This window comes from Hyperolius riggenbachi, chromosome 3, assembly GCF_040937935.1.
Source record: "Hyperolius riggenbachi isolate aHypRig1 chromosome 3, aHypRig1.pri, whole genome shotgun sequence".
NCBI classification, from domain to species: Eukaryota; Metazoa; Chordata; class Amphibia; order Anura; family Hyperoliidae; genus Hyperolius; species Hyperolius riggenbachi.
In genome coordinates this window covers 342,438,799-342,459,668 of record NC_090648.1, presented here as the reverse complement: position 1 = coordinate 342,459,668, position 20,870 = coordinate 342,438,799, and the positions used below count along the sequence as shown (strand labels likewise).

At 43.9% G+C, this 20,870-nt stretch overlaps 1 protein-coding gene across 1 annotated transcript in view; it reads right to left on the bottom strand.

Annotated features, from left to right (window-relative positions):
* ARL1 (ADP ribosylation factor like GTPase 1) overlaps positions 1 to 20,239 on the bottom strand; it is a 28,230-nt gene extending 7,991 nt beyond the window's left edge. The window contains exons 1-2 of the mRNA XM_068276970.1: positions 20,131 to 20,239; positions 13,293 to 13,430 (exon numbers count right to left, since the gene is read on the bottom strand). Of these exons, the coding sequence (XP_068133071.1) occupies positions 13,293 to 13,430; positions 20,131 to 20,134 (142 nt within the window). The 5' untranslated portion in view covers positions 20,135 to 20,239. The remainder of the gene's footprint in view (positions 1 to 13,292; positions 13,431 to 20,130) is intronic.
* Positions 20,240 to 20,870: the final 631 nt, after the last annotated feature.

The window sequence follows — 20,870 nt, the reverse complement described above, 5'->3', positions numbered from 1 at the left end:
TTAAGGACATATGATGATCAGACTTCTTAAAGGACACCTGAAGTGAGAGAGAACACTGAAACAAGCATGTGACTATTCCCTCTGTAACCAAATAGTTGCAGCTTCCGCATAGGCCTCAACCAGGGTTGAGTCCTATGTGGAAGCTGCAACTATTTGGTTAATGTTGTGAGGTTTGATGGACCTCTCACCGCACCGGACTCCCCGTGTCATATAGTCACCCTCTGTGGCCGTCAGGTTTCACAATACATTGTATTCCCTCTGTAACAGTCACAGCAAGCAACCTTGTCTTGATCTGAGACATAACTATGCGCTTTGAGTCCTATGGAAAAAAAAACATGGTCCTGACATCACACTATGGGAGGGGTTTCATCACAATATCAGCCATACAGACTCCCCTGATGATCCGTTTGTGAAAAGGAAAAGATTTCTCATGGGAAAGGGGGTATCAGCTACTGATTGGGATGAAGATCAATTCTTGGTTACGGTTTCTCTTTAAGTTATAGTTTCTAGTATGAAATAAGGCTCCTGAGATGGCAACACATCATATGAATTTCTAAATACAAATTCTCCACAAAGCATGTGTTTCAAATGACGTCTTAATTTAAATATCACCTTTCCTACAGCCTACTGATATTTATAGTACATTTCCATAACAAATGTATTAGTTCCCTCATGGTCCCTTTGGCATCTATCACAAATTAGATCATAAAAATGTTTTTGGTGTTTGGTAATGTTCTGAGAAGAATATTAAGTTACCATTTAGTCTTCATTTAAAAGGGAACCTGAAGTGAGACTGATATGGCGGTTGTCATATTTATTTAATTTTGAACAATACAAATTGCGTAACTCATCTTGCGCCTGTGCAGTGGATGCAAGTGCGGCCACACAAACCTATTCAACAAGCCCTTTTTGAAAAGGTTCAGAGGGTCCTAGCGCTGGGGCGGTGAGCTTGAAGGGGGGCGGGGAAACATCTGCATTATCCAGAGCCTTCCCTCTACTGAGGTATCTTTTTTACTTGTTAAACTCACGGGTACCCTTTAAAGTGGAATATAACCCTGCATTTCAACTTTGCTCTAAAACATTATTTACAGCATATTATATGCAAAAAGCATTTTTTTTTTTACTAGACCAGCATTGGAAGGGTTAAACACAGACGTTTCAAGTTCAGTGGAGAGATATGCAGAAGTTCAGATTGTTACATTCTATGTATCTATTGATAAACAGTTACACACTCTTTGGCTGTCCTCCAAGCTCCTTCTCAGTCAGAGAGATGAGTCACATTCAACACTTAGATACATTTATGTAAACAAAATGTATCTTTTTCAGGTTCGGATGCGTCTGCAGAAATCTCAAGGAACTTTAAAGCCCTGTGTAACCCTTCCAATGCTGGTCTAGTAAAAAAAAAAATGCTGGTTGCATATAATATACTGTAAATAATGTTTTAGAGCAAAGTTGAAATGCAGGGTTATATTCCGCTTTAAGGGCAAGTAGGAGCATGGCTACTGAGGCATCAGTCAAGCTTCCATATTGTAGTACCTGCACAAAAACCCTGTTAGAACTTACCGGTAGCGGTATTTCAACGAATCCTCCAGGATGGCTAATACATGAGAGGAAGCCTGCTCCACCCACCAAAGGAAACACCTCCAAATTAATCAATTAGACAGGCCCCATAAATCCTCCCCTGCCTTCACCTCGTCAGTTATTATAGAGTACCACTTAGAAGGATCCAACAGGAAGAGGAAAACATGCAATTATTCATAGTTATATTAACCATTTTACTAAATTTTAAAATCCCCCAGATAGGGAGGGAACTAAGGTAGCCATCCTGGAGGATTCGTTGAAATACCGCTACCGGTAAGTTCTAACAGGGTTTTAACAACTCATCCTCCAGGATGGCTAATACATGAGAGACCAACGAGAAGTTTAATAAGGTTACCTTAGGGAGGGATGATGTTTTGTAGAACTTTTCTCCCAAAAGATAAGTCTTGACTTGACAATAGATCCACTCTATAATGCTTTCACAAAAGTCTGATGACCAGACCAGATCGCTCCTTTACATATTTGCTCTAAGGAAGCCCGTGACCTTTCAGCCCAAGAAGTGGCGAGGGATCTAGTGGAGTGTGCATTTATAGTTTGAGGGATGGATTGCCCTGCATTGCTATAGGCTAAAGTAATAATCTCCCTAATCCATCTTGCTATAGTATTCTTTGAATAAGAAGTAAAGGGAAGCAGAAGGTTGGCACTACAGGCGTAGAAGCGCTGCTTAGCGCGAAACGGCCGTCAGGCATCAGTGCCCAGCACCCACCACCACCTATGCCTCTTCTCACAGGGTATGTGCTTTATCATTTGTAACTTGCATGTTTGTTACACTATTACGACATTAAATTGACCACCTGCAGCAGTGCCAGCTTCCATTTTTCTTCATCTATTTGATAGTATTCTTTGAGACCTGTAGTCCTTTCCTTGAGCCTGCAAAGGCTACGAAAAGGTGATTTCACCTTCTGAAAGATTTTGTAGTCTCCAGGTAAGAAAGAAGAATTCTCCTGACATCTAGTCTGTTAAATTTTGCCTCTTTCTGATTGGAAGATGGATCACAGAAAGAGGGAATAATAATATCTTGAGATCTGTGAAATACAGAGGAGACCTTAGGCAGATAAGTGGGATCTGTTTTGAAGACTATCCTGTCTGGGAATACCGATATATACGGGTATTTAATTGAAAGGGCTTGAATGTCCCCCACTGTTATGATCGCTTCTGCAGCGTTTACTGCTGACTGCACTGGTATTGCAAACCAAGCAGTTCTAATGTCATTACATGCATTTGCTTGCATAGTTTGGTTTGCACTTAAACTAGTTGCTGATTCCATCTGCAGTCGCTCTGAAGTTTATGACAGTTTAATATGCTTTTGTGTAAACAAACATTGTCTGCTGCAGTGGAGGGGCGGTCCCTTTCCTGCAGGCTGCATATCATTGTCTGCCTTTTCCTGCTATCAGCCTGTGATTAATTACCATTCACTTGTGTGGGAATCTGCAGGTCTGCTCCCATTGGATGACCTCAGTATAAAGAACTGCTTCCTGCAATGCCTCATGGGCTATCATAGTTTCAGACTCTATCTGTTACTCTGCTCGTGCCCCACCTCGTTCCTGGTCCGTGTGGACTGCGCTGACTCCTGCGAAGGGGTCAGCGAGTCCTCCTAGTTCTGCTCTTGTTCTAGAAGTTGCTACTTGCTTGTCTTGTGTCATATATTGGTTCATCGCCAATATATACGCATACTTGCGCATTTTGTTATTTTCCTTGTATTCGTGTTACGTTAATATATCAGTGTCGCTGATATATACGTACACAAACTGTTTATTTCCTGTGTTCAGCTAGTCAGTTTCCAGCACGTTTTGGTAGTTTGCGCGTATCGTGAACACCCGTGCTGAGCTAGTTATCCTGTTCCTGGTCCTGTTTGTGGATTGCGTTCATCTCTGCGAAGAGATAACGAATCCTTCTGAATCCTGTTCCTGGTCCTGTTTGTGGATTGCGTTCATCTCTGCGAAGAGATAGCGAATCCTTCTGAGTCCTGTTCCCTGTATTACTTCAGTCTTAGTCAGAGTTCCTGCTTATGTCATATATCGGTTCATTGCCAATATATACATATGTTAGTCAGACGTTACGAATAGTTTCATTGATAGCTGTAATTGTAATACGCTAGGAAAACATACTTATTGTATATTTATCTGTGTTACGTTCATCTATCTCGATCCTGCTATTTCCTGTCTCTCCTGTCCTGTCTTTGTGAGGCACGCCATCGCCGCAACGCATTGGCTGCCTCATTCCAGTCTGTCTGGTTTTGGACGCTTGCTGTCGCTAAGTAATCGCTAGCTAGCAAGCGTTCATTCTGTCTACCTGTCCTGATCTCCTCAGTCCTGGTTTATGCGCTCTGCGCTACCTTGCGCTGAGACGTTATTACGAAAGTGTTTGTGGCTGTTCAGATCTGCACCGGCTCTGTGCACCACAATCTCCTATTGGAGTCAGTGCTCTCCTCCACTAAACTGGGGATATCCTGATCCCTTGTGCTGGTGTGTGTACCTCCTTCACGTCAGCTTATGTGTTGTATGCTGACTGTGGAGATTACACCCCCAAGCTTAACATTATGATAGCCCCATTACCAATCCCCATTGTGGGGGGGGTTCCCAGCAAAAATGACACTGTTTGTTATGGTTCCTGTTCCTTTAAGAAATTTGAGAAGCTCAATTCTGAAACAGAAAATGAGTTTTTTTCTGAATGTGCCAGGTTCCTGGCCAATCCTGAGCTCCAGGCTACTCCTGTTTCAACGTGGGCCCCCCAGCTAGTTTATGTTTTATTTAAGGGAAGATTGTTTCAGTGGGCCTACGATGTCTTGGATCATACCAATTTAAAAGAAAGACCACTGGAATTTCTAGCGTTTGTGATCCATAACTGGCTGCGCAAAACCGATTTGCCTAGCCCTTTTGATAAGCTCCTGGCAGCTTGTCAATCAGCTGCTCCTTCTACTGCCTACAAAAATAATCAGCAAGCAGATAATTGTTCTGATAACTTTTCTTCTGCTAAGGCAGCAGGGTCTAAAGCCAAACGTAAACGCTCCAAAAGAAAAGCGTTACAATCAGCGGAGTCGTTGCCCTTGGCGACTGCGCATCAGATCTGTAACGAGACTCCACCATTAGCAGATAATGAAATTCAGTCACCATTCAGGGGAGTCAAATGGACCTATGAAACTACTAATGAACTTTCATTGCTAGCCAGGGAAAATAAAGGTTCTTGTTTAAATGAATTATCTGAATATGATTATGAAGATATATTACAGAGTATTGAACAGATCAATTTATTCGTGCAGCAAGGGAAATTTGCATACACTACAGTTCAATACTTGCTACAGGTATTGGAGATCCTTAGGAATAAGAAATCGGCCAATCACCTGCTAAATAACCCAATGTATGTTTCTGCCACTAACACATTTGCAAACTATGATCAGCCGGAATGCTCAGCTGTTAAATATGCATGGGATCCTCCATTTGAGAAAGGAGAGATGGAAGCTCTGGTCTATGAATGGAAGAAAGATGCAAGTTCATTTTGTCAGTTTTACAGTGCAAAAAGTGAATTAGTATTGAATGCATGCATTAAGTCTGCTTATAACCTAATAAAAACTGGTGTGTGTGGGTATGACTTTGTGGCTCCATTGATCGATGTGTGGAGAATGATTCTGGACGATTTTTATGCAATTCAATCAGTTGATACCAGGGAAGACACACTGTCAAGTGGAGATTGTTCCACTTCCTCAGTTCCTGAGGACTCGCCTGCTTCAGCACCTTTGGCTGATTCAGCGAGTGATTCTGAGCTCCTTTTGTGTGAAATTGAAGTTCCTGTAATTCCACCCTGTACCATGGATAACTCAGTGTTACTTCCCAGTAAGACAGAAATTACTAATACTTCCTTAATCTTGCCCTGCACAAATTTCTCAGCAGAGGACCCAGAGGTCCTGCTGACTTTCGAGTCCAGCCTAGCCAGTACTCATGACTCTTTGTTTAGTGAAACAGACACCAGAAAAATCTTGCCTGTCTCTGCAAACACTTCTGCAGAAATTACCTGTGTTAATAAAGTTCAACTCCTGTCTGATCCAGCAGATGCCAATAGATGCACTACATCAGTTTCCGAGTTCCAGCAATCCTGTCTAGTAAACTCAGAACCCCAGCATCTGAATTTTCCAATTTTACAAATGAATGGTGATTCAGATGCGCAAACATTGTGTCTTGATCTTCCTGTTTCTACACCTCGCTCTAGTTTCGTGAATAGCTCAGAGCATCTGCTATGTGAACCTGAAATCGCAGAATTATTACCTTGTTCAGAAAATTTTCCAATAAATTTGCCCTGTACCATGAATTGTGCAGTAGATCTCTCCAATGAAACTCAGGTCACAGAATCATTATGCTGTCCAGCAGGTGCTTCCATGGTTTTGCCCTGCAATATGGACTGTTCAGTGATCCTGTCCAGTGAAGCTGTGGTCGCAGAGTCTTATGCTTCACCCAGTACTTTGGATACTTTAAACCCTTTAGCAGAGGAGGCTGAAGCACTGCTTACCTCAGTTGGTGTTGCAGTAATATTCACTTGTCTAGCAGCTGTTTTGGAATTACAGTCTGCTCTAATAAAACTTGATGAATTTCTGCCCAGCGAAGCAGAAGCCATTGAAATATTGTCCTCGTCAGCAAGTGTGTTAGATACCTTGCCCTGTACACAGTCTGATTTAACCAATGTTGTTGAGTCCCTCTCCAGTGTTGTAACAGCCGAGGAACTCCAGCCCTGTCCTCTGAATGTTTCAAAAGTCTTGCCCTGTAACATGGATAATTCTGACTCGCTGGAAAAAATAATAGAAATCTCAGAATTTCAGTCCGGGTTAATGAGAGTTTCTGAAACCCAGCCCTGTATCCTGGAAAATTCTGGTTCTCTGGCCGGTGTGGCAGAAGTTCCAGAGCCCCCTTCCTGTCCAGTGAGTTACTCAGTTTTGCCTAGTTCAGTGGGGATTGCTGCAATATTGACTTGTTTTGCAGCCCTTCATGAGCTCCAGTCCAGTGTATTTGATGAGTCTCTGTCTAGTCCAGAAGAAGCTATGGGAACCCTGTCTAGTTCAGTGCATACATCAGAAGATTTGCCCTGTCTTGTAAATGCCCCTGAACATGATTTGTTAATAACCCTGCTGGAATCAGCGACATCTAAGTCTGATCCTGCAGTTTTTAGTGAGAATCCAGTAACAATGAAGTCTAGTCATGATGAATTTTTTTTGCCCAGTTCTGGTTTCGGTCCTGTCTTGACTGACTTTGAGGTTCGCAGTTCCTTGACATGCCCAGAGGTTTCTCTTGTGCCGGTGTGCCCAGATGTGCTTCGTATGCCAGACTGCCCAGATGTGTCTGTGTTAGCGTGCTCACGTGCTTCCCTAGTGGAGACATGTTCTGATGTTGCCGGTTGGCCTGCATGCCCGGAGATGGTTCTGGTCCCTAAAAGCCCTGATCTTGATGTTTGTCCTTGTGACCCTGACTCTGGAGTTGCCCTGGGTTCCATAGGGGTTCTTGATAGTTCTCCATGTGAGCCTAAGGGGCGTTCTGACCTGTGGGGATCTCTTTGGAGCTTCCAAGTGTTCTGGGAGATCTCTGAGGAAACTTGTCCTGGTACCTTGGACTGGTTCAACGGTGGGTTTTGTGTTGGTAGGGACAGTTCCGGTGGGCATTGCAAAGGCTTTGGCGTTTTTGGACAGTCCTTGGAAGGCGGTGGGTATCGCGCAGAGAGTTTCTTGGGGTTGTTTTCTGGAAGTCGTGGTTCTGATGGGTGTCACACTGAGGCTTGTAGTGCTGACGGGCATGGTTCGGTAGGTTCTGGTTCCAATTGGTCTAGTTTTGGTGAGACTGATTCGGGAATTTGGTTTTGTCGGACGGATCCGACCTTCATGAATTTTCAGTCAGATCAGTTTGCTGGATTTCCCACTTCTGATTTTTTGGTTTGGGTGGTTCAGGAGAAATATGTCAGTTTTCATAGGCGTCCAGAGGCCGCGTTTAAGGGAGGGGGTACTGTTATGATCGCTTCTGCAGCGTTTACTGCTGACTGCACTGGTATTGCAAACCAAGCAGTTCTAATGTCATTACATGCATTTGCTTGCATAGTTTGGTTTGCACTTAAACTAGTTGCTGATTCCATCTGCAGTCGCTCTGAAGTTTATGACAGTTTAATATGCTTTTGTGTAAACAAACATTGTCTGCTGCAGTGGAGGGGCGGTCCCTTTCCTGCAGGCTGCATATCATTGTCTGCCTTTTCCTGCTATCAGCCTGTGATTAATTACCATTCACTTGTGTGGGAATCTGCAGGTCTGCTCCCATTGGATGACCTCAGTATAAAGAACTGCTTCCTGCAATGCCTCATGGGCTATCATAGTTTCAGACTCTGTTACTCTGCTCGTGCCCCACCTCGTTCCTGGTCCGTGTGGACTGCGCTGACTCCTGCGAAGGGGTCAGCGAGTCCTCCTAGTTCTGCTCTTGTTCTAGAAGTTGCTACTTGCTTGTCTTGTGTCATATATTGGTTCATCGCCAATATATACGCATACTTGCGCATTTTGTTATTTTCCTTGTATTCGTGTTACGTTAATATATCAGTGTCGCTGATATATACGTACACGAACTGTTTATTTCCTGTGTTCAGCTAGTCAGTTTCCAGCACGTTTTGGTAGTTTGCGCGTATCGTGAACACCCGTGCTGAGCTAGTTATCCTGTTCCTGGTCCTGTTTGTGGATTGCGTTCATCTCTGCGAAGAGATAACGAATCCTTCTGAATCCTGTTCCTGGTCCTGTTTGTGGATTGCGTTCATCTCTGCGAAGAGATAGCGAATCCTTCTGAGTCCTGTTCCCTGTATTACTTCAGTCTTAGTCAGAGTTCCTGCTTATGTCATATATCGGTTCATTGCCAATATATACATATGTTAGTCAGACGTTACGAATAGTTTCATTGATAGCTGTAATTGTAATACGCTAGGAAAACATACTTATTGTATATTTATCTGTGTTACGTTCATCTATCTCGATCCTGCTATTTCCTGTCTCTCCTGTCCTGTCTTTGTGAGGCACGCCATCGCCGCAACGCATTGGCTGCCTCATTCCAGTCTGTCTGGTTTTGGACGCTTGCTGTCGCTAAGTAATCGCTAGCTAGCAAGCGTTCATTCTGTCTACCTGTCCTGATCTCCTCAGTCCTGGTTTATGCGCTCTGCGCTACCTTGCGCTGAGACGTTATTACGAAAGTGTTTGTGGCTGTTCAGATCTGCACCGGCTCTGTGCACCACAATCTCCTATTGGAGTCAGTGCTCTCCTCCACTAAACTGGGGATATCCTGATCCCTTGTGCTGGTGTGTGTACCTCCTTCACGTCAGCTTATGTGTTGTATGCTGACTGTGGAGATTACACCCCCAAGCTTAACACCCACTCTACGTGCTGACGTTATAGCAACTAAGAAAGTGGTTTTTAAAAGTTAGCCATTTTAACGAAATTGAATTGAGTGGTTCAAGAGAAGAATCAGTTAAATAATTCAAAACTAACTTAGATCCCAGGGAGGTATTAGCTTTGACGGGATCGGCTTTGATCTGGATACTGCTTTCAGGAAATCAATAACTGCCTGTTCCTTGGCTAGTTTCAATTTAGGAAAAAAAGGATAGAGCCGCAACCTGGACTCTTAGGGTACTGGCAGCAAGACCTAAATCAACACCATCTTGCAAAAAATCCAAAATAATAGGTAGTGTGGTTTCTTTTATGCTCCTTTTTTCGTTTCCAAGAAGAAAATACTCTCCAAACTTTACAATAAATCTTCCTTGTAGTCAACTTACAGCAATTGACTAAAGTAGAAAATGACTCTTTCTGAGAATCCTCTTAACTTCACGGATTCCCGCTCAAGAGCCAGGCCGCTAGGGAAAATTTCTGGGGGTTCGGGTGCAAAGATTTTGCCTGTAACAAAAGGTCCATCCTGGGAAGTAGAAACAACGGTCCCTATAGATATAGATGAAGTATTTTCGAAAAGCATGCTTTTTATTTTTAGCCAGTGGGGGCTACAAAAATTACTAGAGCTGATTCCTGCTCTATTTTCTTCAATGCTCTCACTATCAAGTTGAAGGGAGGGAAAGCATATAGAAGTCCTTTCGGCCAAGGTACCCCCAGAGCATCCAGGTGTGACAGACTGGATGAGGGATGAAGGGAAAAGAAAGTTTTGACTTTCGCATTTTGTGGTGACGCAAATGGATCCACACTCGGCTGTCCCCAATGAGCTATTAAGTGGTCGAACACTTCTTGGTTGAGAGACCATTCTGCTTCTGCGCACGGTTATCTACTTAGTCGATCCGCTAAAATATTTAGCTAGCCCTTTATATGCACCGCCGAGATCGTCCTGAAATTTTTCTTCCGCTATTTGTAGAATTTGGAGCGCTAAATCCCTTAGATCCTTTGATCTCGTTCCTCCCTGTTTTTGAATGTAGGATACAGTTACTATATTGTCGGACAGTATGTTTACGTGACAATCTTGTATGGCTGGGAGAACTCCAGCAGTGACAATTTTACTGCAAAAAGCTCCCTGAAATTTGAAGATTTTGCCTGAATCTCCGGGAACCATTGTCCTTGTACTTGTAAATGATCTAAATGAGCTCCCCAGCCCCCCAGACTGGCATCCGTATAAATTCTCTTCAAGACCGGAGGATTCCAGAGGCGACCCTGGTTGAGGTTTGTCACCTTCTCCCACCACAGAAGGGACGAGATTACAGGGGGTGGGAGTGCACAGGATTGATCCAGACTCTCCTTGGACTTGTCCGAAACCGTCAGGAACCATACCTGAAGGATACGGGAATGAAACTGTGCCCAGACTATCCCTGGAATTGTGGACATCATTAGGCCCAACAGTGATAGAGTCTCACTCAGGGATACTCTTGACTGGGCCCTGAAGTCCTGTATCTTGAGAATTAGATTCAGTTGCTTGCTCCTCTGGCAATGAAAACATTTCCCTCATGGAATCTACCCAGAATCCCAGAAATGTAACTTTCTGGGCAGGGATCAACATTGACTTGACATAGTTCACTAGCCAGACCAACTGGGAGAGGTAATGTATAGTTAGATCTATATGAAGCAGAAGAGTCTGAGTAGAATCCGCTATCATCAACCAATCGTCCAAATATGGTATTATTTGAACCCTCTGCAGATGCAAAAATGATGTCACCTCTGCCATGATCTTTGTAAACATGCGGGGAGCGGACGAGATCCTGAATGGAAGGACCCGATACTGGTAGTGGTGAATTGTATCCCCCACTCGTATCGCAAACCTTAGGAAACGATACGCCGGGTGCATCGGCACATGCAAATATGCGTCCTGGATGTCTAGCGTTGCCATAAAGGCATCCTTTGGGATTAAATTTTTTTTTTTTTTTTTTTATTGTGAAGATATTCTCCATGCAGAATTTCCTTTCCTGAATAAATGGGTTCAAATGTTTGAGGTTTAAGATCATTCTGTATTTGCCCGAAGGCTTTTTGATCATGAAGACCCTGGAGTAAAAACTCCTTTTTGCATTGGGTCGTTGGAACCCGGGAAATTACATTTTGTTGCATTTGAAGTGGCTGGTTTGTTAAACAGAAAGGGGGTTCTCGATTTTGCTGAGTTATACGTCCACCTCTTTCTCGGGGATTGATACTTTGTATCTTTTTGGGCAAACTGCCTTTTGCCCTGAAAGTTCTTACGAAAGGAATGTTTTTTTCCCCTTGTCCGGGAATTTTTTTCCCCTCTCAGAAGACCTCTCTAGAATATTGTCTATCCTTTACCAAACAAGAGGTCACCATCAAATTTTATCGAACATAATTTCTGTTTAGAAACCAAGTCACCCTCCCAGGTATTTAACCATAACACTCGCCTTGCTGTACTGATTAAGGCCAAAGCTCTGGCCTCAAAAGACAAATCAGTATTTTTGGAATATTGTGATTAAGCAGCATCCAGTCTAGGGCATTTTTCTCATAAAGCAATGTCCTCCTCTTTAAAGCGGAATCTATGCTTAAAGGATCTGGTAATATAAAGTCTTTTCTCCGGGTCTCTCCACTGGGCTAAAATAATTTTCTGAATAGCCGGGTGTACCGGAAAGCCTCTACCCCCTAAACACTCCAACCCTGCATAAATATCATCTCTTGCTGATGATGAAGCCGCTGGCTCAGCTAGTTGCTCCGCCCCATATATCGCCTTAAGCCGTTCCGCAGTCCCCCCTGCATTGAAAAGGTATTTAGAAGATTTCTGAGGAATATCTTCTAAATTTTCCAAGTCCGAGTCAGGTTTACTCCTTTCCTCACCCTCCTCTAAAGAATCCTCCACTGAGGAAGAGATTGCCACATCCTGAGTGCCGGGCTTTGAGTGGACCCCAGGAGGGGCAGCCGGTACACCAGTAGGAGGAGGGGGGGGGGGGGTTGAGGAATGCGCAGAGTTTCTGATTGGGTAGGAAGAGTCTGCACGACAGGTGTAGGTAACTGAGGTACCGTACATAGAGTCGGTGAGGACATAACAGATCTAAAAGTTTTAAATGTGGACGAAAAGTCTTTCTGCATAGACTCCATTAAGTTCATCATAACTATAGTGGGGTCTGGAGTTTTAGGGGTAGGGTTTGACTTTAAATATTTCTCACAATGTGATCTAGACCCTGATTTGGCTAGTTTAACATCACACTGTTTGCAGCGCCCGGCCTTGTCAGCAGCCTTCTGAGGTTGGCTAGAGTCCTCAGGTGGCAAAGGGACAGTCTGCAAAACATAACAACATATACATTTCTTTCAGTAACCTGTGATGACCCACATACACAATATAGGCTAACAGGTACTGCCCAGCATTATCACACGCAAAGATGGATTTCTCGTGGACAGACTGTGGCAATGCCTTACAAAAAAGAGCCTCTGTCTGTCCACTTCTCACCTGTCCTGTCGCTTGTGAGGTGACTGAAGGGGGGTCCGCTGGGCTCAGAGGGTAAGGCGTCTGACTGCTCCATGCCTTCCCTCTGCTCCGCTCTGCCGCTGAGAAGCAATGGCGGAGGAACGCTGAAAACAACTTCCGCTTTAAGCGGAAATGCGTCATCACGCCACCCCCGGTCTCCACGACTGGAGTATCACGCGGCTTTCCTCGCGCGTGTCCGCAAACCTCCGCTTCCCAGTAGCCAGTCCGCCTGCGGATACAGTCAGCGTAGACGCTCCGTCCAGGCCGCCGCCACTCCAGGACACAAGAGATCCCTCTGCAACCACCCGGAGCGGGGAGAGCTCCTCACGCAGTCCCATCCGCTGCCAGGGAAGGAGGCCAAGAATGATAGGAGACAGGTAAAGTCCTGCCTCATGTGCTATCCTTCGGTGTGGGAAACACACTAAAATTGACGAGGTGAAGGCAGGGGAGGATTTATGGGGCCTGTCTAATTGATTAATTTGGAGGTGTTTCCTTTGGTGGGTGGAGCAGGCTTCCTCATGTATTAGCCATCCTGGAGGATGAGTTGTTAAATGTAGCATTACCTTTAGTTTCTGTCTTTTTAAATCGTACTACAAGTTTACATTGACTACTTTCTTTTACAGGTATACATTTCCAAGCAGATGCTGCTCAGCACAGGTACAGTATATATAATACCCATATTTCTTAATATTTCCCAGAGATATTTCCACTATTTGCATACAAATAGAATGCCTTACTGTTTAGTTATCACACAGGGCAAAGAATTGAGACCTCCCCAACCCGAAACGTTTCAGATGTTGTACTTACTTGGAATAGTAGTAACAACTTCTCCCACTTGTAACCTGTACAGTATTGTAGTCTTTCCAGCTCCATCAAGACCCAGAATCAAAATCCTCATCTCCCGAGTTCCAAAAAGGCTGGAAAAGATGCTGGAGAAGAAACCCCCTGAAAACAGATACAAAGGTTGTGTTAGAAACTGTAATGCATGAGACACAGCAAATCCTACATTACATCACAACTACATGATAATATTCACCAGATACAGCATGCTAGATTCCAATAGACATAACAGGGAGTAGAGGCCTGCATGGGTCTAATTTTTCAGACTCACACCCAACTCGCTACCCCACTTTCTGGTAAATCTGGTACCCGCCCCCGACTCCACCCGCAGACCTTCAGACCCGCAACCCAACCTGCGACCCGCTTTTTCCATGTTTTTTTATAAAATATACATCGGTAGTCTCACCGGAAGGCTGTTAAGTAAGTGAAACCTATTTTTATACACAAACCAAAGCAGTTACATAGTTATTTTGGTCGAAAAAAAGACATACGTCCATCGAGTTCAACCAGTACAAAGTACAACTCCAGCCTGCTTCCTCACATATCCCTGTTGATCCAGAGGAAGGCGAAAAAACCCTTACAAGGCATGGTCCAATTGGCCCCAAAAGGGAAAAATTCCTTCCCGACTCCAGATGGCAATCAGATAAAATCCCTGGATCAACATCATTAGGCCTGTGTTTAAGATTTTTTTTTTTTTATCTTTTGACTAAATTATTTCATGCTTGCTTTCACTACCCACGACCTGGCCAACACCCACAGGCTGCTAACCGCAACCCGATTCGAATCAAAACAGGTACCTGAACCCTACTCGCAATTTGGGTAACCCACGGGTACCTGACCCAATGCAGTCCTACACCAGGGAGGTCCAGATTTGCATAAAACCCTTAACAGGCCATGTCCCGCTTAAACCTTCTCAGAAAAAGTGCTGGAACACTTTAAGGCCCAGTGCACACCAATAACCTCTAGCAGATCTGCAAAACGCTAGAGGTTTTTGAAGCAGATTTCAGAGCCATTCTAGGCATGTTTAGAGAGGTTTTGTAAACATGCCTAGTGTTTTTGGGAGCGTTTTTGTGTAGCAGATGTCATATACTGTTACAGTAAAGCTGTTACTGAACAGCTACTGTAACAAAAACGCCTGGAAAACCGCTCTGATCTAGCATTTTTCAGAGCGGTTTGAGCTTTTCCTATACTTTACATTGAGGCAGAAACGCTTCTGCAAACCGCAAAAATGCTGCAGGACCCACGTTTGCAGTTTGCTAAAAACCTCAAACCGCTGGTGTGCACCATCTCATTGAAATACATTAGCCAAGCATTTTCACAGGCAGAAGCGGTTTGAAAAATGCTACAAAAAACGCTTGGTGTGCACCAGGCCTTAGATCTCTTTTCCACGGACTGTTGATAGGCAGTGAAATGCCTCTCAAACTCTCACAACTGCTTGCTGCTGCCTAGTAACTGCTCATTGCTGCCTGGCAACTGATTGCCGAGCACACAGCTCAACAGTCTGCGGAAAAGAGACCTTAGTCAAAAAACACCTGATCTGCATGCTTGTTAAAGCGGATCCAAGATGAAAAACTAACTCTAACAAGTAACTTGTCTATATATCTTATCTAAAGTTTAGATAGTTTACACAGCAAATCTAGCTGCAAACAGCTTCAACACAGTTTATGATTATTTCTGCCTCTGAAATCTCTGGCTATTAACTTCCTCCTGCCCAGACTGAGCTCCCATAAGCCCTTGCTAAAGTGCCAAGGCTCTCTGGAGAAGCTGTGGGCAAGGCTTTTTTAGTTTATAGTGAGAGTATTAATACAAAAAAAAAAAAGGTATTTGGCTTGAGGAATGCCCTATAAACTATATGAAAGGAACAATTATGCAATGAGTAAAAGTTTATCTCAGATCAACTTTAAAGGTCTATAGCTAACAAAACAAATATGGCACCTCCATATCCCTTTCAGGATAGGCAGTGAAATGCCTCTCAAACTCACAAATGCGCCCTACTGCCTGGTAACTGCTTGCTACCTTACGACATGAGAGACATAGCTTGGAGGGGAAAAAAAAAAAAAGAAGATTCCACGTCACAGACATTCCTTAAAAGGGAACTGAAGAGAGAGGTATATGGAGGCTGTCATGTTTATTTCCTTTTAGACAATACCAGTTGCCTGGCAGCCCTGCTGATCCTCTGCCTCTAATACTATTAGCCATAGCCCCTGAACAAGCATGCAGCAGATCAGGTGTTTCAGTGGTTCAGACTTATAAGTCTGATCTGACAAGATTAGCTGCATGCTTGTTTCTGGTTTTAATCAGATACTACTTCAGAGAAATAGACCAGCAGGGCTGCCAGGCAACTGGTATTGATTAAAAGGAAATAAACATGACAGCCTCCATATACCTCTCTCTTCAGTTCCCCTTTAAAAGGCAGCTTACAAGATCAGATGCTATTTCACCATGGATAGAATTCAAAGCATTTACTAGTTAAGTTTATAACATATTTAAACACACAAACTTTAGATATACTACATCTGTCTAGCAACAGTCATAAACTTCAGTCAAGTATGAACCAATCTGATTAACCTGGAAGTGACACTGGAAAAAGTGGTTTATATTAAAATACTTGATTAGCCCTTTGTCCATTTTTTTTTTTTTTTTTTTACAAAAACTGTCAAGCCAGTTTTACACTAGGTTTTTGCATTGCAGAGCAAATGCCATGCTCCTGCCACATCCCACCTCAACACAAAAAACTACAATCAAATAATAATGCGGCAGAGTGTGCCGACGTGGTCATATGCATAGCGCCACCCCCAGTGACGTGCTCCCAGTTGTGCAGGAAGTATGTCACTGGGATTCCTGTTGGTATGTGCTGCAATGCACCTTGCTCCATCGAAAACAAATACATACAAAAAAAAAACCTGCATCACCCATAGACTTCCATTAGGCTCTGTTTCCACTAGAGTGGAAAATTGACTTTTGTTTTCCGTTCTCCGCTCATTACTAAGCAGAGAGTGAACGGCTCCTATGTTATACATAGGATCAGTTCACACTTGTCACGCTGCAACGGATCTGTGGGATTCGCTGCCACAATTCTGTCAGTCTTCTATAATCCTGGGCCAGGCGGATACGTTCCTCCATATAGCCTATGGGGTGGCGCATCTGCCCCAGGCACCAGCTGCATCACTGAGGTGGACATTATGCTGTCCACTCCTGCTGGCTGCACATGATGTGTAAGACAAGTGAGAACGGAGCCTTAGCCCAAGCAATTGACCTACAAGTATGTTTTGGGATGTGTAAGGAAGCCAGTGTTCTCAGTTGGAACCTACAAAGAGATAGGGATGTCCAACAACATGCAAATTATTCCTAGTTGATGCAGATGTTATACAGGTTTTTATGCCAACATTACCATGAAATCTGCTTCAACTCAAAATAATTTGCATCTCATTGACCATTGCTACACAGGGAGAGCAGAAAGTGTCCTGGCCAGGAGCTGAGCCTAGGACCTCAGGACTACAGGAATAAGAGTGCTGGCCACTTATCCACTACTTTGCTCAAAAAGGTACAGTGGAGGAAATAATTATTTGACCCCTCACTGATTTTGTAAGTTTGTCCAATGACAAAGAAATGAAAAGTCTCAGAACAGTATCATTTCAATGGTAGGTTTATTTTAACAGTGGCAGATAGCACATCAAAAGGAAAATCGAAAAAATAACCTTAAATAAAAGATAGCAACTGATTTGCATTTCATTGAGTGAAATAAGTTTTTGAACCCCTACCAACCATTAAGAGTTCTGGCTCCCACAGAGTGGTTAGACACTTCTACTCAATTAGTCACCCTCATTAAGGACACCTGTCTTAACTAGTCACCTGTATAAAATACACCTGTCCACAGAATCAATCAATCAATCAAGCAGACTCCAAACTCTCCAACATGGGAAAGACCAAAGAGCTGTCCAAGGATGTCAGAGACAAAATTGTAGACCTGCACAAAGCTGGAATGGGCTACAAAACCATTAGCAAGAAGCTGGGAGAGAAGGTGACAACTGTTGGTGCAATTGTTCGAAAATGGAAGGAGCACAAAATGACCATCAATCGACCTCGCTCTGGGGCTCCACGCAAGATCTCACCTCGTGGGGTGTCAATGGTTCTGAGAAAGGTGAAAAAGCATCCTAGAACTACACGGGAGGAGTTAGTGAATGACCTCAAATTAGCAGGGACCACAGTCACCAAGAAAACCATTGGAAACACATTACACCGCAATGGATTAAAATCCTGCAGGGCTCGCAAGGTCCCCCTGCTCAAGAAGGCACATGTGCAGGCCCGTCTGAAGTTTGCCAATGAACACCTGAATGATTCTGTGAGTGACTGGGAGAAGGTGCTGTGGTCTGATGAGACCAAAATAGAGCTCTTTGGCATTAACTCAACTCGCTGTGTTTGGAGGAAGAAAAATGCTGCCTATGACCCCCAAAACACTGTCCCCACTGTCAAGCATGGGGGTGGAAACATTTTGCTTTGGGGGTGTTTTTCTGCTAAGGGCACAGGACAACTTAATCGCATTAACGGGAAAATGGACGGAGCCATGTATCGTGAAATCCTGAACGACAACCTCCTTCCCTCTGCCAGGAAACTGAAAATGGGGATGTCGTGGATGGGTGCTCCAGCACGACAATGACCCAAAACATACAGCAAAGGCAACAAAGGAGTGGCTCAAGAAGAAGCACATTAAGGTCATGGAGTGGCCTAGTCAGTCTCCGGACCTTAATCCAATAGAAAACCTATGGAGGGAGCTCAAGCTCAGAGTTGCACAGAGACAGCCTCGAAACCTTAGGGATTTAGAGATGATCTGCAAAGAGGAGTGGACCAACATTCCTCCTAAAATGTGTGCAAACTTGGTCATCAATTACAAGAAACGTTTGACCTCTGTGCTTGCAAACAAGGGTTTTTCCACTAAGTATTAAGTCTTTTATTGTTAGAGGGTTCAAAAACTTATTTCACTCAATGAAATGCAAATCAGTTGCTATCTTTTATTTAAGGTTATTTTTTCGATTTTCCTTTTGATGTGCATCTGCCACTGTTAAAATAAACCTACCATTGAAATTATACTGTTCTGAGACTTTGCATTTCTTTGTCATTGGACAAACTTACAAAATCAGTGAGGGGTCAAATAATTATTTCCTCCACTGTAGATATACAAGCTGCCATTTCTTTAAAGGCCACAAAGGCCCGGGCCGTGGGCGGCTGCGCGCCAAGGGGCATCTGGGCATGAAGGAGGAGTTACTACATATTATTATTATTGATTCATATAGCACCAGCATCGTATGTGGCTGAAAGAGGAGCGTGAAAATGAGGAGCAACACATGAAAATGAAACCTGATGCTCAAGGGAGCCGTTCATGAAAGAAAGGTGTACATGGATGATACACATGGAAGAGGGGGCTGCACGTGGAATGGGAGGAACACTGCTGCATAAGAAAGGGGAGCCATAACATACTTGGCCCAGGGGCACAAAAAGTATAAATCCAGCCTTGCAAGCTGCTGGTTTACAAATCGACCATACAGTTATGCCATGGTATTAGTGCTATCCCAGAGTTCTCCCCAGACTCTTTTAACGGGGTGCTCCACCCGGCTGTCATCAGCTCATCTCCTTCTCTGCTGTAAGCAAAGTTGTGCAGAGAAGTGCTGGCCCAGCATTCTCTCATTTTGCCCCATCCGGCTACTTTTTCATGTCACCTGGCTACTATTTAATTCCAACCCGGCTGGAAAGAAATTCTGGGGAGAACACTGCTATCCTTATTCGTACCTAGTTCTGAAGTGATCAAATGATTGCACAATGTAATTGAGCCCACAGAAATCTCTGCGCTTATCTACTGGAGGTGACCCAGCAGGAAACCCCACAGGGAACAATCCTCCAAGCACTGCAGTCAGCACTAGCTACAACTTGTAGCATTTTAATTGGCTGCATAGTGTGGGTATAGTTATTATTACAACCCAGTTGAAACCTAAATGTTATAGAGGGTGCTGTCATTGGAGAACTGTTGAAACAGCAATTTTTTATGTACTCCCCATGTTTCAAGGTAGCTATCCATATCCCATACCAGTTAGTCAACTAATTTACCTGTAAAACAGGCCCTAGGTTGTGGGAGGGATACCGGACTGGGGCTATGGTACAAACACTAGCTGCAAAGCACAATTAGTGACAATAGTCATTCAGGCCTGGAACCCACAACAAAACGCTATCGCTAATCACAATCGCTAGCGTTTTGTATGAGCAGTTTCTACGAGATTTCATGAGCATTTTAGGGAACGATTTTAAAGTGTATCAATTTGCCAGAGGTTGTGTAACGATTAGCGTTTTAAAGTCTGATTGGTCCTTTCAATTAACTTTGTTAAAGTGTGCAGTAACTTAAACGCTAGCAAAATCGCTCCGTGCAGGTTTTGATGAGCGATTACGCCAGCGATTATATACTTTACATTGAAGCGCAAACACTAACAAAATGCTGCATGTCCTGAGTTTGAGATTTTGCTAATCGCAATCGCTTCTGTGGAATTTGCACCATCCGTTTACATTGGCAGAGCGTTTAGGTAAATCGCTCTAGTGGGTTACAGCCCTAGTGTGCTCAGTAAAGCGTTGTGAACGATGTCAGCGTTATACAAATAAGTAATAATGGTGAATGGCCTGTCTAAGCAGCAGCTACCACACATAATAAGGAAATAAAGACATGATAAAATGATGGCAGCAGTAACAGTATAGATAATAATGATTTCCCCCCCCCCCCCCCGGGCCCCGCAGCACGGAATGCCGCCTCCCCCTCTGCTCTCACCCATGGTGTACGGAGATGCGGGCGGCCCGGGTTCTGGAGATGCTGCCGCAGCAGACGATATGACCGGAGACTCTTCCCCGAGTTCCACGTCACTCTACTCTACAGCCGCAGCGTGTGATCGCACACATAAGATTCCACACAAGTCAGAGAGCCGTGCGACCGCGGCTAACCTAAAATAATATGCGGTGCAGGACGGTGCTGGGGAGTCAAGGAGGCGCCTGTATACTTCCCCCTTCTACTGATGTAAATAATATATATATATTTTTATTATTTAGCGAAAGTGCTGATCTCGTCTGTGCAATAGGAGGCAGCATTTCCTGGTGTGCGCGCTCTGCCATGTGCAGGAGTTCTGCAGTCAGTTAGCTGTTGCTTGACGGGTAGAGCTGGTTCTGCTCTCACATGTCTCACATTGTTGTTTTATGAGTCATTGCGCTCTCTGATTACATGATACAGCTGTACCATTTACCACTGTACAGTAAAAGTAAATGATTGGCTGCTTACAATGGTAACTGTAAGGTTGGTATTTTCTACACTGGGCCCTGGATACATGATGCTGAAGCTGCCCCACACCTCTCACAACCTCAGATCGGCAAGTTCTATAAACTTGGTCACTCCCAGAGTGCACCTCAAAAAATATGGAGATAGAGCCTTTGTTGTTGTTGTACACTGGGGGTGAGGTGCTGGAAGCAGGAAAATGGGTAAGGAAGTCAGTGACTTTGTCAAGGGCCAAGTTGTAATGG